At 52.2% G+C, this 21,198-nt stretch overlaps 8 protein-coding genes across 8 annotated transcripts, besides 4 other annotated features; 4 read left to right on the top strand and 4 right to left on the bottom strand.

Annotated features, from left to right (window-relative positions):
* Window positions 1–1,156: 1,156 nt before the first annotated feature.
* Window positions 1,157–2,426, bottom strand: ACLA_072550 (threonine aldolase GLY1; the record flags this gene model as incomplete). Its single annotated transcript, XM_001275647.1, has 3 exons — window positions 1,157–1,263; window positions 1,321–2,274; window positions 2,339–2,426. 3 exons carry the CDS (start codon window positions 2,424–2,426, stop codon window positions 1,157–1,159), a joined length of 1,149 nt encoding a protein of 382 aa, XP_001275648.1.
* Window positions 2,427–3,185: 759 nt separating this feature from the next.
* Window positions 3,186–4,979, top strand: ACLA_072540 (uncharacterized protein; the record flags this gene model as incomplete). The annotated part of the gene is made up of 2 exons (XM_001275646.1): window positions 3,186–3,466; window positions 3,527–4,979. 2 exons carry the CDS (start codon window positions 3,186–3,188, stop codon window positions 4,977–4,979), a joined length of 1,734 nt encoding a protein of 577 aa, XP_001275647.1.
* A 301-nt stretch (window positions 4,980–5,280) lies between these two features.
* Window positions 5,281–7,521, bottom strand: ACLA_072530 (RNA exonuclease; the record flags this gene model as incomplete). Its single annotated transcript, XM_001275645.1, has 1 exon — window positions 5,281–7,521. The coding sequence occupies one exon, from the start codon at window positions 7,519–7,521 to the stop codon at window positions 5,281–5,283; it is 2,241 nt and encodes a 746-aa protein (XP_001275646.1).
* An 811-nt stretch (window positions 7,522–8,332) lies between these two features.
* On the top strand, window positions 8,333–9,210 carry ACLA_072520 (PICOT family protein; the record flags this gene model as incomplete). Its single annotated transcript, XM_001275644.1, has 2 exons — window positions 8,333–9,070; window positions 9,136–9,210. The coding sequence occupies 2 exons, from the start codon at window positions 8,333–8,335 to the stop codon at window positions 9,208–9,210; spliced, it is 813 nt and encodes a 270-aa protein (XP_001275645.1).
* A 356-nt stretch (window positions 9,211–9,566) lies between these two features.
* ACLA_072510 (putative Gamma-butyrobetaine hydroxylase subfamily) lies at window positions 9,567–10,985 on the bottom strand (the record flags this gene model as incomplete). Its single annotated transcript, XM_001275643.1, has 1 exon — window positions 9,567–10,985. One exon carries the CDS (start codon window positions 10,983–10,985, stop codon window positions 9,567–9,569), a length of 1,419 nt encoding a protein of 472 aa, XP_001275644.1.
* An 877-nt stretch (window positions 10,986–11,862) lies between these two features.
* ACLA_072500 (thiamine transporter TPC1) lies at window positions 11,863–13,111 on the top strand (the record flags this gene model as incomplete). The annotated part of the gene is made up of 4 exons (XM_001275642.1): window positions 11,863–11,895; window positions 11,971–12,023; window positions 12,154–12,307; window positions 12,386–13,111. The coding sequence occupies 4 exons, from the start codon at window positions 11,863–11,865 to the stop codon at window positions 13,109–13,111; spliced, it is 966 nt and encodes a 321-aa protein (XP_001275643.1).
* Window positions 12,032–12,060: a microsatellite.
* Window positions 12,507–12,565: a microsatellite.
* A 336-nt stretch (window positions 13,112–13,447) lies between the features above and the next one.
* ACLA_072490 (tubulin alpha chain) lies at window positions 13,448–15,289 on the bottom strand (the record flags this gene model as incomplete). Its single annotated transcript, XM_001275641.1, has 7 exons — window positions 13,448–13,914; window positions 13,980–14,483; window positions 14,542–14,613; window positions 14,665–14,752; window positions 14,812–14,965; window positions 15,027–15,085; window positions 15,278–15,289. 7 exons carry the CDS (start codon window positions 15,287–15,289, stop codon window positions 13,448–13,450), a joined length of 1,356 nt encoding a protein of 451 aa, XP_001275642.1.
* Window positions 15,290–17,659: 2,370 nt separating this feature from the next.
* ACLA_072480 (Mechanosensitive ion channel family) lies at window positions 17,660–20,573 on the top strand (the record flags this gene model as incomplete). The annotated part of the gene is made up of 2 exons (XM_001275640.1): window positions 17,660–18,283; window positions 18,351–20,573. The coding sequence occupies 2 exons, from the start codon at window positions 17,660–17,662 to the stop codon at window positions 20,571–20,573; spliced, it is 2,847 nt and encodes a 948-aa protein (XP_001275641.1).
* Window positions 20,574–20,705: 132 nt separating this feature from the next.
* Window positions 20,706–20,746: a microsatellite.
* Window positions 20,713–20,736: a microsatellite.
* Window positions 20,747–21,198: the final 452 nt, after the last annotated feature.

Genomic DNA, 21,198 nt, shown 5'->3' with positions numbered 1-21,198 from the left:
ATGCTGAATACTGCAAGGGAAACAAAAAGAACAAAAAGAGAACAAGGAAATGAATAGGGTACTAGAAATAATAGAAGGAAGAAAGGGCTGTCAGAGTGTGGGCAATCTGGGGTATAAATGCTGGTGCCTGGAAAACAAAAGGGTAAAACTGCATAACCAAGCCGATAACTAATACAATATCATGAACTGAGTCTGTTGAGGTTAGTTAGAGGACTAATACCCCATCATGCATTCCCTACACAAGGGAAATGCCGCCTCACCTTAGGGGGATCCGAGTTGAAAAACGCTGATAAATTATTGCATCCAAGAGTCCAAGCTGTGGTTTTCTAACAATGCGACAGGTTGAACACCTGATAGAATCCCATGCAGCGGTGGTCCGCCAGTCTTAGCTTGTCTTGAGCCCAAAATGAAGAGAGAAGTATTCAAAAAAGACTCGAAGACAGAGAAGACTGTTTCTCAGCTGTGCCAGATGCTGATGTCCGGTGTCTAAAGTTCCTTGCCGGCCAATAGGTTCAACAGTGATATGCAGAGATGCGCCAGTGCGACTGGTACCATAAACAGTCAATTCTAACGCAAGTGACCGTGAGGAATGAGAAAAGTGATCATTCAGTCAAAGAGCGACGGAGGACGCATGTATGTGAAGGGCTATCAGAGGCACGCAGGCTATGTCTATAGTTGGAAAGTATGAGCAGTCAGTCAAGAGCAGTGGTTGAAAGCTGCACAGGGATATGGCAGCTGAACTCACACACTTGGCAGTTCCCTGTCAGCCATCTATTGCGCATTCAACTTTTCTGTGATTGCTGCGATGGCCTCTCTACTTGACAGGGAGTGGAGCCAGCGAGAAATGATAGGGACGAGGCAGGAGACTGTCTGCAGAAAAAGTCGTCGTCCAAGAAACAAGCAGGAGGCTGAGGTGCGAGGTCGCCTTTATTATGGAGTCGAGGACGCCCCAGGCATCAACAAGGCAGAAACGGGTATGGTTCCTGAGGCCACCAGCCGAGCTCTGGCCAATAGGAACCCACACTGATCTGGTGTGAGGGTCACCCATGGAACATCCATGTGATTAATCAACTATCAATGGAGTACAAAGCTTTAAATTGGAGTAGATCTGTTAAGGTGACATTCACAAAGCAATTGTATTCTATGATCTCCATGCCTATTTCATTCCGTATGGTTTGCTTTGATCTTCACTACGCTGGTACTTGCCACTCATAGCAAGGTCGAAGACTTGCTCCAATCGGGCAATAGCCTCGTCGGACACCTCTGTGACTAGTCAGATATCACCGATCGCATCCTGCTTGCAGACTGCATGGAACTTACGATAATGCACGACGATCCGACCTCCGAGCAACTTGAGGCCCTTTTCGTTCCCGATCTGTGCGAGATCGTTTGGCCCAACCCCAGATGACTCAAGATCCAGCCACACCATGTTGGTGTGTACTGGGTGCTGTAATTGACCGCCACGAGCAATCCAGAGATCGGCGATTCGTTTAGCTTTGGTGTGGGTTTCCCGAAGCTTTCCTCCCTGGCCATGAGGATCCGGTCCAAAGGTCTCCTCAAGGGCCACACGAGCAGCAGCAGCAATAACCCCGGATTGGCGGGCACCGCCTCCGATGGATTTGCGGAACCACCGTGCCTTCTTGATGAAGTCATTTGATCCGACGATAATACTACCAATCGGTGCACCCAAGCCTTTAGAAAAGCACAGGCTCACACTATCGAAGAGGCTGGCATATTCAGGCAGGCTTCCCGCACCAGAAACAACTGCTTCCCAGAGTCTTGCGCCGTCCAAATGGACCTTGACTCCGTTCGAATGAGCCCACTCCGTGATACGACGCGCTTCCGTTAGTGGCATGATCATGCCGTCCAAGGTGTTTTCCAAACTGATCAGTTTAGTCGGGCAGTAATGGACGTTTTCTCCCAGTACTGCATGCTTCTGAATGTCCTCCACCGTAAGGTGCACGCCGTTTCTCGGTATAATGGGATAAACCGTAGCTCCGGTTAGGGAGCTGACCCCCCCTGCCTCGTAGCGTATGATGTGAGATCGGTGATCGCAGAGGACCGAATAGGGAGGCTGGACTAGATGTGTTCGAATGGCGACCTGATTGCCCATTGTTCCAGACATGACAAGGAGAGCGCTCTGGTGGTTTGTACGTTCTGCTACATAAGCCTGTAAATCGTTCGTTACTGGATCCTCTTCGAAAACATCGTCCAAGAGAGTTGTCTGGCAGATGGCTTCAAGCATGGACGGCGTTGGCTTGGTCATTGTGTCGCCTACGGTGCCTCACGGATTAGCCTGCTGCACTTTCTATCGGGGAAATTCCATGCCAGAACGCACTCCGTAGATCGAATTCCGCCGCACCGGCGCCCTGCCATGTGTTGGGCTTGCCACTCGCCCCATTCGAAACCATCGAGGTGCTGGACATGGCGAACCTTTGACTGTATGCAACCCTTTGAGTGTGAGGTAGTGAGCCGAGCGAAGGGAGTGGCCGGCGAAGAATGCGGAGAGCCTGCTTCATCAAGAGGACTTGATCTTAGTACCAATCAGGAGCAACTAGCCTAAGCATTGATTAGCCAAACTAGTGGGTGCTCCAACCCCTCTCTTACTTACCTTAAGTCAATGCGCGTAGAGGACAGAATGCAGGCAGAATTGTTGTGCGGGGTTGGTCCGATCCCCGAAGTTGCCCATGGTGTCTGTGCCTATCGGGCTATCCGAAGCCTTACTCCGTAAGTACGTTCGATGCTTAGCTATGCAACTGACTCCACATTTTGCATCTACGTAGAGAAAAATCATCCAAAAGTGTTCCTTTGACTATCCATGCCTTTTGCCTGTAAACTACACGGTAATGTATAGCTGAGCTTGAATCCTTGTATCTAGATTACTATTATTACAGACAGGTACCAGGACCGCTCAGATGTCCGGTACACTACACAGTACATGCCGGTCAGTAACAAATCAGTGCGATGACGAAAGGAAACCGCGTGAGGGTCTTATCGATAACCAAAATAGGAATAGCTCGGCCCGCCGAGCGTGTCGTTTACTGGTTACTCAGCATTCGAGATCATTGTGGAATTCCACATGTGGCTGTTCAACCCTTCTTCTCTCCATTGTTCGCAAGGTTCAGGAACAGATTCTGAAGGATTGTGAGGAAGTTCTTGCTTGGTTCTTGTTCGCGTCTCCTAGAATGGACTTGTCCAGACTCGCCCGTCCTGCTATCCTCTGCCAGTGTTCTCGGTGCTCCAGTTCCCTGGCCGCATTGGAGAATGAATGGGCTAAATTGTCAAGCTCCTATGCCATTGCGGCAGGATGGCTGAGCGTTGAGCTTCACCGGATGTCGATATCAAAGGAGAAAAAGCAAGTGCCACAGAATTCAGAAATGAGCTTATTACGGGGTCGAATATTACAGGAAGTTGCTTGCAAGCTCTGCCAGCAGAAGTTAGGGGTTTTGTGTCTGCTAGACGATGGGTAAGTACAAGAGGAGGAGATAGGATTCTGCGTAAGTGTGCCTAGCTAACGAATATTCAGCCCAAATATCTTCTGGAAATTAACCAAGGTGTCGTTTCGAGAAATCGTCAGTATGCGCACCGTCGAACCCCTGTTCAAAGACGGCTCCCTCGAACGTTTAATCGGTCCGCCACCACAAGAACCAAGGCGCGAATCGAAAGCGCTGGTACCTGCCAATCGGAACGAGGTTGATACGTATAATATGTCGATGGAACAACAGATCCAGCACCAAAGCCTTAGCCTTGACCATATCTCCAACTCGGTCAACATTCTGTACGATACCATGTCAGAGCTAAAACAATCCTTCACGGCTCTTCGGATCGAGTTGAATGGGCCAGGGCTGCTATCTTCTGACAATACTGGTTCCCACGGCAATGATTTCGATATGATCAGGACGGTGCTGAAGGAACTCAGGTCCAAATCCGAAGAGATTGAGAAATTGAAACTGGAGATTGAGGCTCTGAAGTTGAAGAATCGATTTATGGAGGAGCAGACGGTGAGGAATCCCAACTCGATGTCTGGTGTTGAAGCAACAGTCGCGGAAGTTCGAAGTCCGGGGTTACTCCAAAGCAGTAGAAAACGTCCTTGGCCAGACTCCTTCCCAAGTGGTCGCACCCAACCAATTGCGGATTCCTTCGACGAGGAGGAGGAGGATACCTTTGGTGATTTCTCTCTTGCGGACATGCACATGCAATCGGTCGATGTATCCTTGAATGATACCATGGCTTCTCACTCAACAACGAATTTACTACACGAACACCCAACTTCTGGATCCCCGCAGCTTCGCATTGAAGTCACGCAGTCGAGACCGCATACCCCACAAGTTGATAAGGTGGCGGACGAAACACCCGGGGCAGATACAGATAAAGGGCCCGCTGTAGTCAAGCGGCCTCGTATATCGCAGCCAGTTGAAAAGCCATCATCGAGCGGGAATCTCGACAGGAAAAAGGCAGGAAGACCACGCAAATCAATCGACCAAGCCCCAAAGCCGGATGCGAACCCGCCAGAAAATCCAAAGCCAACTCCCCTGACTGAACAGAACGTCAATACCTCCACAGATACACAGCCTGAGCGGATACCATTAAATGACAGCCCCAGCGAGGGCTCGGATGCTAGGGTACGTGCTTCAGCGCGATCACGAACCCTACGCAGTCGGTCGCGACCTCCATCTGCCCGTCTATCAGGCAATGGACCGGCGCAGCGAACAGATGGGAATAATGCCACAGTACCCGACGCAGCGGCCGGGGAGAACGGTGCCCTAAACATCTCGAACAGTAACACAGGGAACCGATCATCAAATCTAGAGATGCACATGAAGGAGAATGCTCCTGCATCGATGAAAGACGCCAACAAAAATTCTTCCAAGAAGAATGAAACTGGCGAGCAGCGAAAGGCCCAGGTGGCCGCGCGAGATCTCATGGCACGCTTGGCTATGCAGCGTGAGGAAGCAATGGAAACGGAACAAGCCCGATAGCCAATCGAATTACAGCACTTGTTGTGGACTTCAAGCCATAAGTCATGCTTCTAAGAAAGCTATGAGATGAAATATATCACAATATGCTGTGTTGTGTCGTAGTAGTGACTAATATATAGGACTGTTGGTATATTTGCACTCTAACAGTAGATAGCTCCAGTTTTCGATCGTAACCAAACAAGCCAGGGTATTCTAACATGCACTTCTTCTAGATAACAGATATTTAATGACCAAATAGTGACCCGCCACTTTAGAGATCTAAAATGCCATAGATTGCCATATGAAACCTGGAAGTGAAACCTCACTTAACACACATGAATCCGCAGCCCTCCCGAGCTCTCTCACAGGCTTTCTTTAAGGCCTGTTCCTCCGTGTCCGTCCATTTGACTGTTAGCTCATCCCACGGCTTACGGGCATTGAACTCGTCGCGGAAAGTTTTGTGCATCGCCTGTAGACGGCTGACCTCGCGCGGGTCACCGGTGCCCGAGTATACTATGAACAGGGTACAGGGGGGGAGAGACTCGTAGACGCGCTGGATGTTCGCGACAGTACGGGATACTGTTTCTGACAGAGTGTTGTCCTGCACAGCAGCGGCGGCTTGCTCGGTCGAGGTAGGGCCCGTTGGTGTTGTCTCCTCCGGCGGGGGAACCAAGGTGGTGGACTCGTTGGCATTGTTCGGGTCCGGGAGACGATTACACCAGCCACGAAGGACTTCGAGTTCTCGCATCCGGGCCCAGGTGAAATCGACACCGCCGCCGGGAATGGACGGGTTGGTATCGTCGCCTTTGACAACGGCGGAGATACCGTTGACAACATCGTCGTCGCTTTTGCACCCGATCGCGACGGCCGCCTGCGCTCCGAATCCGCGCTCGGGGTTACCCCAGTCGACGACGGCTCCTGTGCGGCCCTCGGCCGCCGCGTCTGATTTCCGGGGCCGCGTGGCGCGACCCAGGCGCCGGAAGATGCTCTCGTTCGAGGCGTCGCTGGTGCCCCACCGCTCGCCCTTTTCGCATTTCTGCTTGACCAGTTCGAGTACGGCACGGGCGTCCTCTATAGAGTCATGGCCGGTCTGGCCTTTCTGGATCTCCTTGCCGAGGTATTTCTGCGTGAGCCATTTCAGGCTGCACTTTAGTGGTGGCCCGCGAGGGTGCGGGTAGACCATGGCGGTGTCAACGATGAATGGGTGTGTGAGCTTCAGAGCGTTCAGGTCGGAATTGAGCGAGTGGCCGACCAGCACTGAGCGGGGAGTCAGAATTGTGAGCAGCTTTTTCTGGATTTCGGCTAAGGTAGTGGTGACCGGATCTAAAATCTCCTTGGTCATGCCAGAGAAACGGGTCAGGTAGTCGATGATTGGGAGTTCTGGCTTCACGAGCTCATCAAGCACCACTTCCCCATCCCAGCGAACCAAGCTGATGCGCGCGAGCTCTGATTTGCCGCCTTCTGTGATGCACATTTCGCAGTCCATAGCCAGCACATCACGGCCAGCCGTCATGCTGCCTTGTTGTATCTCATCCTCAGGAGGTTGTCCGGCTTCTAGACTTGGGACATCCGTGTCAACCCAGCCATCCTCAACAGACTGGCCAGCTCTTTTGCGGCTCTCCGCAAGGGCTGTCTTCTCCTGGTCAGTGGCCAGAAGTGCCGGGTGAAGAACATATTCATGTTCACGCAGGTCCTCAAGACTGCTGAGGAATGTAGTGATCGGTGTCCGCTTGGGAACATGGCTTTTATCCACTCGGGGTGGCTTAGGGCCCTTTCCACCGCTCTCTTTATTTTTCGGCAAGGACGATAGGAGGATAGCTTGGAGAGGTGAGTGCACTTTATTGTACTTGGAATCCCCAGGGGCCTTGACCGGCCAAATATGCGGGAACATGTCTGCAAGCGGTTGCAGCTGTGTCGGCAGGTTATCTCGCGCCAACGGACGAGGGTTGAACCGATGCGAGCGATCTTCCGGGGGGAGGCCTTCTTTCCATCGAAGGAAGTCCGCTTTCCGAGGATCTTCGGTCTGCATATCAACATCGGGAGCTTGCGAAGCCGATTCAGTTTCTCGAATCTCCGGCTGCGGTTCCAACGGAATAGTACCGTCAAACATGCCAATCTCCAAACCCGGAACCATCAGCACAACAATTTTTCTGACATAGCCCGAATGCTTGATGGAGATCCACTGAGGCGCGATACCATCAGCGAAACAGTAGAGTAGAAGACTTTGAAGATCCGCAATGCGAATCGACGACTGTAGTCGCCCTTCAACGTAGGTGAGCACGGGATATTTCGTCTTTTCGCCGTCGACTCTCTTCTTCTTCGTAGGTCTCTGCGCAGACAATCCATCTTTAACTTGTTTCGGAATGGCTTTCGATGACTCTGTGGGAACTGCTTCGTTGTCTTCTGCTGCCGATGTTGCTGTCTGGAGCAGCGATAGAGTCTGGCCTACGCCAAAGCCGTTCGTTTGATCGGCACCAGTTCTGACCGGTTCTTCATCTGAATATCCAGCCTCTGTGCGCTTGCGCTTTTTCAAACCAGCCATATCTGGGTTGGCGGCGGTCATCAGAGGCAGAGTTTGATGTCAGGGAGAAACGCGGATAACTAAGTCACGGACTTTATGTCTTACCCGCGTTCTTAGTATTCTTTATGTCCCTCCAGCCTTATCTCCAAATGAAGCGCCTTCGAGTTCCCTTGTCTTGTTTTCTGTTGTCTGAGCAAAAGGGAGAATCGACTTTTTGTATTCACGTGAGGATAACCATTTATCCAAGTACATTGGGGTCCTCACGTGATGATAAGCATTTCCGGCCCAGACTTACAGCCTGTTGGCTGCTTTTGTACCAGTGCAGCTCCAAATATGCTTCCGTGGTAATTCATTCCGCACTGCAGGTGCTGAACGGCAATAATAATGACAGGAACATCTAACACAAAAATGGGAAATCAATTGCCTTAATGCATGTCTCAGGGACAAACGTGACCGCTGACTCAAAGCATGATGGCGTCAACATGGAACAACAATAGTCCACGCCCAAAGCGGTTTCTCCGACGAGACAGAACCAAGCAGAAGCCGGAATTGCGATTACGGAAGTAGTTCGATCTGATAAGCAGCCAAAATTCGCCTTCGGTGACTTGCATTCCGGTCTTCTCCTTCTCATCTCGTTCCCCTCCGGTTGCTTATAACTCCTCGGACTTTGTGCTACTGTTTCATTTTCTTTGTACCAACTGACTGATCTTGCGGACAATACCACAAGGACGTTTTTACTTTAGCATATATCTATTGCTGGTGGTTTCTCAGCCTATCCCTCCTCTCAAGCCTCACTCCACCACTATCAATCCTGTCCCCGCCGCTCGAACCCCGCGGCAATAAGAAACCAGCCATGTCGACCCTCAACGAAATCACGTCCGACGCCGAGTTCTCGACATTCATTTCCTCCCTCCCATCTTCGGCACTGGCAGTCCTCTACTTCCATGCACCATGGGCTGCTCCCTGCGCCCAAATGCGCGCCGTTCTAACCGCCCTCGCCTCCCAATACCCCGTCACCACCCCGCCCTCGATCTCCTTCGTGAGCATCAACGCAGAAGAGCTCCCTGACATCTCAGAAGACTACGATGTCACCGCCGTTCCCTACGTCGTCCTGCTTCGTGACGGCAAGATCCTCGAATCCATAAGTGGCGGCGAGGCAGTCAAGGTGCGCGACGCGGTGGAGCGCCATGCCGGTGCCGCCTCGGGAACCGGCGCAGGCGCCAACAAGGCCGCTATCCCCCCGCCGCTGACGGCTGTCCCGCGCGAGAACGTGCCTTCGACGGCTACGCAGGCGCCCGCCCCGTCGGCGCAGCAGCTGTCGCCTGAGGAGTCCAAGGAGGCGTTGTTTGCCCGCTTGGCGGAGCTGGTGAAGGCGGCGCCGGTTATGCTATTCATGAAGGGAACCCCGAGTGCGCCGGAGTGCGGTTTCAGTCGACAGCTCGTGGCGATTCTCCGGGAGCGGAGCGTTAAGTATGGATTCTTCAATATTCTGGCCGATGAGGATGTTAGACAGGGTTTGAAAGAGTTTGCGGATTGGCCGACATTTCCTCAGCTCTGGGTTGGGGGAGAATTGGTTGGTGGATTGGATATTGTATGTGTCTTCTTTCTCCTTGGTCGCAGTCGAGGCGCCGTTACTAATTACTGCTTTACGGATAGGTCAAGGAAGAGATCAGCAACGACCCTGATTTCCTCGGCGCGTACTCAGTCAACAAGACCTCCACTGCGGCTTGAAACTTCGTATCTCATACATAATATAAACATGTCCTTAACGGGCACTGGGTGTTTCTGTTGATTTTTTTTCCCCCATTAGACTTTTGACCATTCAGCAATGACGAATATGAGTGATTGATGTTTTACAGTCACTTGTGCTTCACAAGTGTATAAAAAGTGGCATTCGCTAAAATTGGTGGACAGACAGCTGGCAGTTGAAAGCGTCATTTCCTCATGATCAGCTGCACGTACATAGGACTTATTTATATACAGGCCAGAAAAAAAAAAGAGAAAAATTTTAAGATTCTTTCGCCAGCTGAGGTAAATGGTTTCAATCAGTAGATTCTGCATCCTAATGATGATTCTGTTCAACTTCGCTATTGTCCTTCAGAGACACCCTCGGCAGATGGAGGCACCGAGCCACTCTCCACTGGGCGCTCAATCGGCTTACCCCACAGCCGACTATCCGCATTCCGACACGTCCTGAAAGTGGAAAGCAGCGCGTCCTCATCAACATAGGCACCGGCGAGCCAGCGCTTCCCCTGCTCAGTGTTAAACTGGTTGCGGGCGTGGAGGACGCGGCGGTTCTCGAAGATGACACACTCGCCGGGGTTTAGCTTGAGCTGGAAGATGTTGCGCTTGCGCTCGATCTCGTAGGTGAATTGTTTGAGGGCGCGGGTGAACTCGGCGTATCGCTCGTGGTTCATCATGTTGGCGATGGACGGGCCCTGGAAGGGCGGCGAGTAGTTGACGCGCGCGATCGACTTGGACAGGTTGCCGTCCTCCATTTCGACGACGGGCCAGCTGTTGTTGTAGACGTGCTCCTTGTGGTCGTACTCGTAGTTGAGGCGGAACTCCGTCAGGTACTGGAAGAGGTCTGGGCGCTGAGACCGGATCTCGTTGGCGGCGCGGAAGCTGTCCGTGAAGAGCGACTCGCCTCCGTCGCAGGAGTTTTCCAGACAGTGCAGCAGCTGGTAACCCGGCGGCTCGTTCATGTACATGAGGTCCATGTGGAAGCCGAGGAAGACGTTGGTATAGGCGACATTCTTCGCCTCGGGGACGCTGCGGACGTCCCATGTCGGGCCGTAGAAGGTGTTCCGCAGGGGACCCATGCGTGTGGCGATCTTCTCGACCATCTCCCGCGAGTCGGGGATATCCTTGACGAAAATGATTCCCAGCAGCGAGAGATTGCGCATGGCTGTGATGAACTTCTTCTCGTCGTTCATGTAGTCCTCGTAGGAGATCCAATGCTGAAGCTCCTCCATGCTCTTCGCCGTCCACATCATTCGCTTCCTGTGCCGGCCCGTATCCGACTTGGGCGGGTTGGGTTGGGGTACTTGTAACTTGACGGCTTCGTAGACGGATGTGTGCTCGGGATCAAACCCCTTGATATCGTTTGCCCACTGTACCTCCAGCTTCTTGCCGTCCCATTTGACCGATCGCGGCGTGATGTAGTGGGGGATATCTGTCAGGCGGAATTTGCGCTGTTTCGAGTGCTGGTCCACGCAGAGGGGGCACTTGCAGGCGTCGCGCAGAAACCCGTAGCGGAACCACCGTCTATTCCCATCGATCGTCACGTTCATTTGATTCTCCATGATCTTGACGCCTTCTGGCGCAGGGCCATGCAGGTACTTGTCCGCATAATCGACCAATCCATCTTGAGCTGTAAAGGGATTCGACTTCGGGTTCGAAGCGACATTACGGATGGGCACTGAGTAGTCCCGACGGAGGACAAGGGGACGTAACCGGAGAGTCCGCCATGATGACCGGAGAAGGGGCACCAGAACCCGGCTCATGACGCAATGCGAGGTGTTTGACGACCGACACAGTGGTAAAACCGACGATCTGAAGAACATAGATGTGATTGACATCTATGGAACCTCAGGCAATGGAAGCATTGCGGAGCGGAGCCGGAAGAGCCTATTTTACCGCGGTTACAGATCAATCCAGCCTAGCGCAGTGCCGCTTCCTGTCGTCTCCGTTTCTTACGCGGTAAGGAAGAAGGATGGAGCTGTCTCTGACTCGTAGGAGATAGACAGACCGGAGGATGCGAGAAGGATGCGAGGTGGTAGGAGTTTCATTCATGCTATCTGTTTCAATAAGAATATCTTTTCTTATCATCAACATATCATCTGCTTCTCAATCCTTTCGGTACCTACTTGACTCAGGAACACAATGCCCCTGGGACATCTCAATAGCCACGCCCATTCTAACCTTTGGGATATCAGCCTGTCAGATTGCTTGTTGGTAGGACCAGTTACGAAGGATGCTGCTCATCATTCTTCCAACCACCATGAAGAAGAAATGTGTCTGCAGCGTAAAGTATGCAGTATACAAACAACCACGACCTCTTAAGCACAGGAATTCCAGTGTCTTCGCGTCTTCGAGATAGAGTAACAGAAATGACTCGTGCCTCCGTTTTTTACGTATCGTTTACTCCACGCCTCAAAACCGGAAAAATTCCCAGCAATCCAACATTTTGGTCCCTTCTTCCATCAATTTGATTTTCTCCCTCAACTCGACAGCAATACCTACACTCACGAGGGTCACCTATCAGTCGAGTCTCCCTCTCGTATCGTATTCACCCGATGAGAGAGACTCCTGATTGAACGAATTACAATTCCCGCCCTCCCAACAAAGCTGTAATCGTTTTCACCTCCCACCATCACATGCATGTCGGCCGGGGGCGAGCACCTCAAGGATGAGGTACGGTTTCCCCAGACCAACCCTCTCTCATTGACGTTTAAATGTCCGACATAAACCACTAATGCGCAGCATCAGGGCACACCACGCCAGGTTGTTCTCGCAGGCGGGATCGCCGGGCTCGTCTCACGGTGAGTGCTTTTTTTTTTCTTTTTTTTTTTTCTTTTTGTTGCCCACTCCGACAAAAAAACTATCCGTCGCGACTGCACAACGAAAGAGAAGCCATGGAGTACAAGCTAAAACACGTTCGCATCTTGCCAGATTCTGCGTTGCGCCCCTCGATGTCGTCAAGATCCGCCTCCAGCTCCAAATCCACTCGCTCTCCGACCCAGCGTCCCATAAACATGTCACCGGGCCAATCTACAAGGGCACCCTCGCGACAATGAGGGCGATCCTCAAACAAGAAGGCATCACGGTACCCAAGCCCTCCCCCTCCTCTTCTTCCACCCCCAGCCTCCTCGCGCATCGTGTCTAATATCCGGATTCCCTACAGGGCCTCTGGAAAGGCAACATCCCCGCCGAACTCATGTACGTCTGCTACGGCGCGGTCCAATTCGCCGCCTACCGCACAACAACGCAAGCCCTCGCGCACCTCCACCCGCACCGTCTGCCACCCGCCGCCGAATCCTTCGTCGCCGGCGCCGTCGCCGGCGGCCTCGCCACTGCCTCCACCTACCCGTTGGACCTGCTGCGCACGCGCTTCGCCGCGCAGGGCTCCGAGCGTGTCTACACCTCGCTGCTGGCGTCTGTGCGGCTGATTGCACGCACCGAGGGCGCCGCCGGCTTTTTCCGCGGCTGCTCCGCCGCCGTCGGCCAGATCGTCCCGTTCATGGGTTTGTTCTTCGCGACGTATGAGACGCTGCGGCCCGCGATCGTCCAGTATGAGGGTCTGCCGCTGGGGACGGGGGATGCCGCGGCGGGTGTGATCGCCAGTGTCTTTGCGAAGACGGGAGTTTTCCCGCTCGACCTGGTGCGGAAGCGGTTGCAGGTCCAGGGCCCCACGCGTACGATGTATGTGCATCGCAATATCCCCGAATATGGCGGCGTTTTCAACTCCATCGCCTTGATCCTGCGGACCCAGGGCTTCCGCGGTCTCTACCAAGGTCTGACGGTGAGTCTTCTCAAGGCAGCACCGGCCAGCGCAATCACGATGTGGACCTATGAGAGATCGCTCAAGCTACTGCAAGAGATGGATGTTGCGCCAGGTGATGCGACATGATGAGATGCGACGGACACCGAGCCACCTGTACCATTACAACCTGTATAATAATTTCGGGATAACGAAATGCCTGTTTACCCACGAGAGAAACATAGACGCAAAGAACGGATATATCCGATATTTTAATACTTCACATTATCCGCCTACTTTTTTTTTGTTTTTTGTTTTTTGTGAGAAGGAGAAGAGCTCAAGAAAAGGCTAGGGAAACATGAACTATAGGGGGTTGTCGCGGGCGAAAAGATGGAATACAGCGACGCTCAACAGGACAGAGAAAAGAACAATCATAAAGCAGATCCGCCAAGCAAGAGCGAGCGGTTTTCTAGGAGGAAAAAACACCTAGTACTCGGCTCCTTCTTCCTCAGCCTCAATGCTATCGTTGGCGACCTCCTCGTAGTCCTTCTCCAGGGCAGCGAGATCCTCACGAGCCTCGGAGAACTCGCCTTCCTCCATACCTTCACCCACATACCAGTGCACAAACGCACGCTTCGAGTACATGAGGTCGAACTTGTGGTCAAGACGGCCCCAGGCCTCCGCAATCGACGTGGTGTTGGATAGCATGCTGACGGAGCGGTCAACTGGGGCAAGCTCGCTGCCAGGAACGCGAACTGGTTTCTGGTAGTTGATACCCAGCTTGAAGCCGGTGGGACACCATTCGACCAGGTTGAATGAGGCCTTGGCTTTGAGAGCGGCGACGGCCTGGGTGCAGTCGCGGGGCACAACATCACCACGATACAGAAGCGCGACAGCCATGTACTTGCCGTTACGAGGATCGCAGACGACCATCTGGTTGTTGGGTTCAAAGCCTGATATTTGTCAGTTGTGGACGTATCTTCCAGTGGAACTGAGGAATAGGCTAGGATGCACATACACTGGAAAGTGAGGTCCTGCACTCGGAAGCTCTCGTGGGAGCTGCGGTTGCTGGAGACAACGGGCGCGTACGAGATCAGCGGATAGTGGATACGAGGGAAAGGCACCAGATTGGTTTGGAACTCGGTCAAGTCGACATTAAGCGCACCATCGAAGCGAAGACTGGAAGTGATGGAGCTGACGACCTGGGCAATGAGACGGTTCAGGTGCTCGTAGTCGGGGCGGGGAATATCCAGGTTGCGGCGGCAAATGTCATAGACAGCTTCATTGTCGACCAGGAACGTACAATCCGAGTTCTCGATGGTGCTGTGTGTGGCCAGGACGGCGTTGTAGGGCTCGACCACGGCGGTCGACACGCAGGGCGAGGGATAGATGGCGAACTCCAGCTTGGATTTCTTGCCATACTCAGCCGAGAGTCGCTCGAGAAGTAGGGCACCAAAACCAGAGCCAGTACCACCACCAAACGAGTGGAAGATCAAGAAACCCTGCAGGGAAGAGCAGTTGTCTATGCGACATTAGCCGGGGCTGACTTTGGCGAGCAGCTTTCGGTCGCCGGAACCTACCTGCAACGCGACGAACACGATCAACGACTTCATCCACAAGTTCCTTGCCGACAGTATAGTGGCCACGCGCATCTGCTCTCCGTTAGACGACTGTCCTTGGTGCATATCACATCTCGAACATACAGTTGTTGGCCGCATCTTCCTTTCCGCTAATCAAAAGCTCGGGGTGGAAGAGCTGGCGGTAATTTCCAGTGCGGATCTCATCGATGGGCTGCAACAAATCAGTCTGGTGTACCGTTTGCCTTGTGTTACTATTCGGTCATAGCGTACCGAAGGGTCCAGATCGACAAAGAGGGAACGAGGGACATATTTGCCGCCGCTGGTCTCGGTGAAGAAGGTTTCGAATGAACCCCCTTGATTACGTTCTTCGGCTACCTCAGCATCAAGACGACCGTCCGCCTTGAGACCATGCTCGAGTAGGTACCTAGACGGAGGACGAGATCTCAATCCTGTACCAGCAGAACCAAAAGCGGTGAGCGACTTACAGCTCCCAGGCACTGTTACCAAGCTGGGTACCAGCCTGGCCGATGTGGATATGGCAAACCTAGATGCCAGCAGTAGACTGTTAGCATTTCTGGATGACTTGGCTAGATAGATAGAGAGGCATCTGTGGATGAGGAAACTGGAAGATGCCATTGGATCAGGCCATGCCCAACTGCTATAGTTCGGGAGAGGGACGTGCGGGGAGAAGCAAGTAGATAAACCAGAGGGGGGGGGATGTTGGAGCGTTTCGCACCTCGCCTCTCATGGTGGACGTTCAAACCCGATGCTCTCGGAAGGTGAAGGGCCAAATATTGGATGCAAAAAAGAAGAGGAACAGACGATAGGGAGAGAGGATGAGCTGATGAGGACGAGCAACAGACAGGCGAAGGAGCGGCAGTTTGGAAGGCGGTCAGCGGCTGATGGTTCGTTCCTTCCTGATGCAGATGTGGAGACTGTCAACAATCAACATCGCCCAGCCTGCCAATCAGGGTCTATATGTTCTTTCCGTTTTCCTCCTTCAAGTTTTGTTTCTGAGGAAGACAAACAATAGTAGAGGGAAAGACATGAGATCCTGGTAGATGGATGGCCTATATGGGGGTAGAATGTCTGGATCTGATTAATTGATACCTCACCACGTGCAGGTTTCCCATGGAATGCGGAGATCCCGATGGGCAGTTACGATAATTTGATAGCTCTCTAGACTAGACCACGATGCGCAGGTTGAGGCATTCTGGAGTTGATTGATAGTTAGTACTTTCAGTTTGAGCACAGACCAGAGTATAAAACCTCTAGAAGTCAATGCTGCTCAGCCCTGTCAATGAAGTCCGGGATATAATCTTTTATCCCTGCCCTCTGTGCCCCACGGAGTAAGATACAGACTACATACTCTAGTCAGAACCGACTTCCTCTGGAGAGAAGCACGTGCCTCAGTTGTCGGTGTTTATTTCTGGTGTATTGCATTTGTATGCTGATTATTTACACAAAGCATAGGCTGAAGGCTCACAAGCCTTGAATCAAATATAAGGTAGTTAGAAGCCAACTATTATTATTCCTACCGCTGGCCTACAGCCTACAGGTGAACGTTGAGATCCTTTGGACAAAGCGGGTCCAGCCACGTCAACAATAGTACGGACTGTGGAGTAATAATAATACGTAGAGGTAACAGGTAGTAGTTAGGTTGAAATGATGTCAAAGGCCTCAATATAGTACAGATTGGACACAATCATTTGCTGAGGTATTGCTTGTTTTTTTTTTTTGAATCCCTCTTTGAGTCCGTTCTCCGTAGTCTTGAAGTTGTCGTGTACCGCAGCAATCTTCAAACTTGAATCAGTGAGGAGAATTATGCACATATTACTGTTGTACAACCATGAAAATAAGTCTGGTACCTTTTGTGTCTTTTTAGACATTGGTTCTAGGCCAAGGAGTAAACTGAGGTTCTAGTTCATCTTCTCGACCCTTTGGCTAGAGTGCAACTGAACCAAATTATCACAGCAAGGATCCCAAGGAACAGGAACTCCCAGGAAGTACATACAGGGAGAGTGTCTTAAATAAGGGCCCGGCAGTGCGTAGAGTGGCGTCAATGGCGTTGCTTGGCGGTCGCCACTCTGATTCCGCTGCTCCATTTCTACCATTTCTATGCAATCAGCTCGGTGCCCTTTGAAACTGACCAAGAACACTCATTTTATATCAAGGTCGGTCTCTAATAGAAGGTGCTATCAAAGGACTTCTTCTTCGCAATCGATATCTAGTTTTGTTCCAATGTACATACCCCATGAGTGGCCCCCTTAGTGGCTCAAGATCACACTCCGATATCCAATAACCGATATCCGATTCCGATATAGATTACTATCTAGTATCTAGTATCTACTGCTATCTAGTGTCGCCTCTGAGAGTTAGACTTAGTGGTACTCCAAGTCCACACCCAGTGGATCGTCCAGAAGATCCTTCACTTATTAGATAGTCTTTAATATATTTAATGTCCATGCGGAAAGCAGTCAATCCATCTACGTACTCCATTTATTCATTCATTTCCTGCGTCTGTCGGACAAGTCTGGACACAAAATCTCTGACTTCCTTCCCCCCCCGGTGCGATCGGCGTCTTCTCTTCATTATTGTATCTCTTCTTCCTCGTCTCTTTCATCTCTGCTTTCACGACTCTCCCTCTCTCTCTTCTCCAAACATTTGCAACACTTTTTCTGTCTTTCTCTCTCTTTGTAGGCGTTGCATTGTGATCTCTTATCTATCCCCCCCCCCCCGAATCAATATCATTAGATACCTCGCACATGCATACACCTTGCTTCGCCTAATCAAGTATTGTCCGTCGCTCTAAGATTTGATTCTCCACTGCTCTTGGTACGTTTTGTCTTGGTTTCTCCCCATCAGGAACTATTCTTATACCTCTCTCTTTCTCTCTCTCTCCCCTTTTCTACCTCGTTCCTCTTGGCCTCCCACGTTTTTTCCCTCAAGAAACGTTGTCATTCCTTTCTTCCACTCGTCCTTCTTTACTCGGATATCAACTGTCTTCAGTCTACTCATAATTCTCCGATTTCCCGGACAGAAGTACCCCCATAGTTCCCCATACATAATTCTAACCCTCCCCAGACGTATTATATTCCCCATCTGGCCTGGCGCCAGTATGTCCACCCCGGTCGAGGAGCAACCTGCTCCCAAATATTCCGACGAGAAAAGAAAAGAAAAATCCCACGATGCCTCCCCAGACTCCGACGATGGCACGTATATCTATGATGGCGCCGCGGACCCCGACGGTAACCGTCTCAGGGTCGATACGACCTACCATGAACCCCACAGAGCATCTGTAAATACACCCTCGGCTGCGCGGGAACAAGCCATGCGTCTCGAAGACGACCTGGCTCTACTCGAGGCGGAGCGGGTAGCTTCCCGCTCAACCCATGACGATACCGAAAAGGGAAGCAAGCCAGAATCCATCTCTGGATCACGTTCGCACCGCTCTCAGAATGTTGATGAGTTCGACGAAGCCACGAATCCGTTGCACGAGAAAGCCGCCGTCTATAATCCGCCGGCGAACCCCAACACCAAAGTCGCCAAATTCATCAAGAAGCTACATGAATCGAGCTTCGTCGTCCGTTATATCACTTACATTGTCCCGCTTGTCCTCATTCTTCTCATCCCCTTACTTGTCGGAGCGTTGGCCTTTCCGAAAGCGAACGTGGGAGGTGTCACGCTGCTCTGGTTCTCAGTCTGGCTGGAGATTGTCTGGCTGACCCTTTGGGCTGGTAGAGTATGCTATTCGAAAACCTTGGCCCCAAATTTTCTCTTCTAACAGGTTGTGTCTAACTGGGCTGCAGATCGCGGCTAAATTCATTCCCATTCCCGTGGCATTATTGGCCAGCATCTTCACCAACAATGCAAAGAAATGGCGCGACTTAGCCAAGCAGCTGGAGCTGCACGCGACCCTGTTCCTCTGGTGGTTGGGGGTGGAAATCTCGTTCCTGCCCACCATGAAAAATCATCACATCGATGGGGACCAGAGGACACGCAGCTGGGAAAACACCGTCAACAAGATCATCATCTCCATCTTCGTCTGGACCGTCCTGAACCTCATCGAAAAGATCATCATCCAGTTGATTGCGATCAGCTTCCACCTGCGTACCTATGCCGACCGGATTGAGATCAACAAATTCCAGATTGGCAGTCTCACCAAATTGTATGACTTTTCGAGGACAAAGATAACCGCCAATGATGACGAGTTTGAAGAGAAGAATGACGGCGGCGGCAACGGTGCCAAGACGCCATTGCACTATTCTCTACAGTATGCCGGAAAGGCACAGCGCATCGCCAAGGGTGCCCTGAACAAAGTCACCGACGTCGCCGTCGCCGTCGCTGCGGATTTTACCGGCCGCAAAGCCACCAGCAGCAGTCACCCCTATTCGGTTGTGCTGACTCTGCTGCGTACGACTTCCGGCTGCCAGGTTCTGGCCCGGCGGTTGTACCGGACTTTTGTGCGGGATGGGTTCGAAACGGTTTTCTCCGGTGACCTCAAGGAGGCCTTTGATAACAATGACGAGGCCGACGCGGCCTTTACCATGTTCGACAAGGATATGAATGGCGACATCTCAATGGAGGAATTGGAGGCAGTCTGCGTGGAGATTGGACGGGAACGCAAATCGATCACGGCCTCGTTGAAGGATCTAGACTCGGTCGTGTCACGACTTGACAATGTCCTCGAATTTTTCGTAATTGTCATTGCCCTGATCGTCTTTCTGTCTCTGATCTCCACATCGACTGCCGGCGTTCTCACCTCGGCAGGCTCCAGTGTCCTGGCTTTGTCCTGGCTGTTCTCCGCCACCGCGCAGGAGTTCCTCCAGTCGGTCGTTTTCGTGTTTGTGAAGCACCCGTTCGACGTGGGAGACCGTGTCACAATCTACGGCAATGCAGGTGATGCCGGTCTTGGTGACGATTACTTCGTCAAGCAGATCTCCCTCCTGTATACCGAGTTCAAGAAGATGCAGGGTCACGTTGTCCAAGCACCCAACAGTTACCTCAACGGCCTCTTCATTCTGAACCAGCGTCGTTCCGGCGCTCTCGCCGAAGCCGTCCCCATCGTGATCAAATACGGCACCACGCTCGAACAGATCGACGCCCTGCGCCAACGGCTGCTGGAGTTCGTCCGCAGCGAGAAGCGCGAGTTCCAGACCAACATCCTGACGGAGATGCGCCAGGTGACGGAAAACTTCTCCGTGACGCTCAACGTCGTCTTCTTCTACAAGTCCAACTGGCAGAATGAAGGCCTGCGTCTGCAACGCCGCAACAAGTTCATCTGCATGCTCATGATCGCCCTGCAGGAGATCGGCATCGAGGGACCACGCATGAACCTCCAGGGCGCCAGCGTCGACTTCCCCGTCCATGTGCGCTACAACCCAAACAACCAGCAATTCGTGCCTCCGGGCACCAGCGACGGCCGACCCCCCGCCACCTCCCTCAGCGAGAAAGAGTACCCGGACCACCCAGCCGCCGGCATGACCATGCGTCACCCCTCCATTCTCCGCAAAGGCATGAACACCGCCGCTGCGCGCGCCCGCGGCGACTCCGTCTCACGCAAACACGTTGACTTCTCTCTCGGCATGCGCGACGTCTCCGCTATGGACGTGATGGGCGACGTCTTCGAAGACCGCGGTCGGCACATCGACGAGATCGTCCGCCTGACCAACCGCGAGAACGCTGAGCGCCGCATCCTCGAAGAGAAAGAGGAAGAGGAAGAAGAGGAGGCCGAGCGCAGGAGCCGCGCCTCCTCCTCCAAGGCCCGCACCTCCGCCACCAGCCTCGGCGTCCCCCGCGCCTCCGCCGAAGGCCGCCGCTCCACCGACTCCCACGGCACACACAGCATCTCGTCGTCCCTGGGCCGCAACCGCTTCTTCCGCCACCGCGCCAGCTTCGCCAGCCACGAACAGGAGGACATGATGGAGCAGGGCCGGTCTGACATCGGCCCGGCGCTGTCGCAGATCCGCACCGTCTCCCCTTCCGCCCACTCGACGGACGCCCGGAGCATCAACCGCGACATCCGTCATTAAAATGGCTTTTCTTTTTTCATTTCTTGAATATACTATCCCATGTGATATTACAAACTCTTCTTCCCATCAATCTTACCCTTACATACACCCCTCCCTTCTCTGGCGTACACATATGTACCTTCTCCCATCTCGACACAGACATACACATACACATACACATACATATGTCCATACCATACCCGCATCTCTGCCCTTGTCTATCCTTCATAATATGACTTCCTTCAATGCAACAGCGGACTCAATGATATCCACATGTGCGATGCGTTTATTGACATCGACGAAAACGAGCCAGGTATTCTGTCGAGCTAGTTAGTGGCCTGGGCCTGGCTGGATACGGCCTTGGATGTCGGATTCATCCTGCTTTTTCTTCTTTTTCTTTTTATTTTTTCTTTCTTTACTATGATATCATTAGAACGATATATATATATATATATGCCACACTGCACTATACAATACAATACAGATATACGATCATTATCTCCCCAGACCCCACTTACCTACTCTACCTTAATACTCAAGCCTACAATTGTATGAAATATAAATATCCAATCAGTAGGAAAAGAAGGGATGACAGACAAGTCATTCTATGACTCGACTCAAAATCGAATTCCTCTTTCCTGGCCCC

Source organism: Aspergillus clavatus, genomic scaffold, assembly GCF_000002715.2.
Source record: "Aspergillus clavatus NRRL 1 1099423829791 genomic scaffold, whole genome shotgun sequence".
Classification (NCBI taxonomy): domain Eukaryota; kingdom Fungi; phylum Ascomycota; class Eurotiomycetes; order Eurotiales; family Aspergillaceae; genus Aspergillus; species Aspergillus clavatus.
The sequence above is the reverse complement of the archived record's forward strand: the minus strand, read 5'-3'. Positions and strand labels throughout refer to the sequence as shown.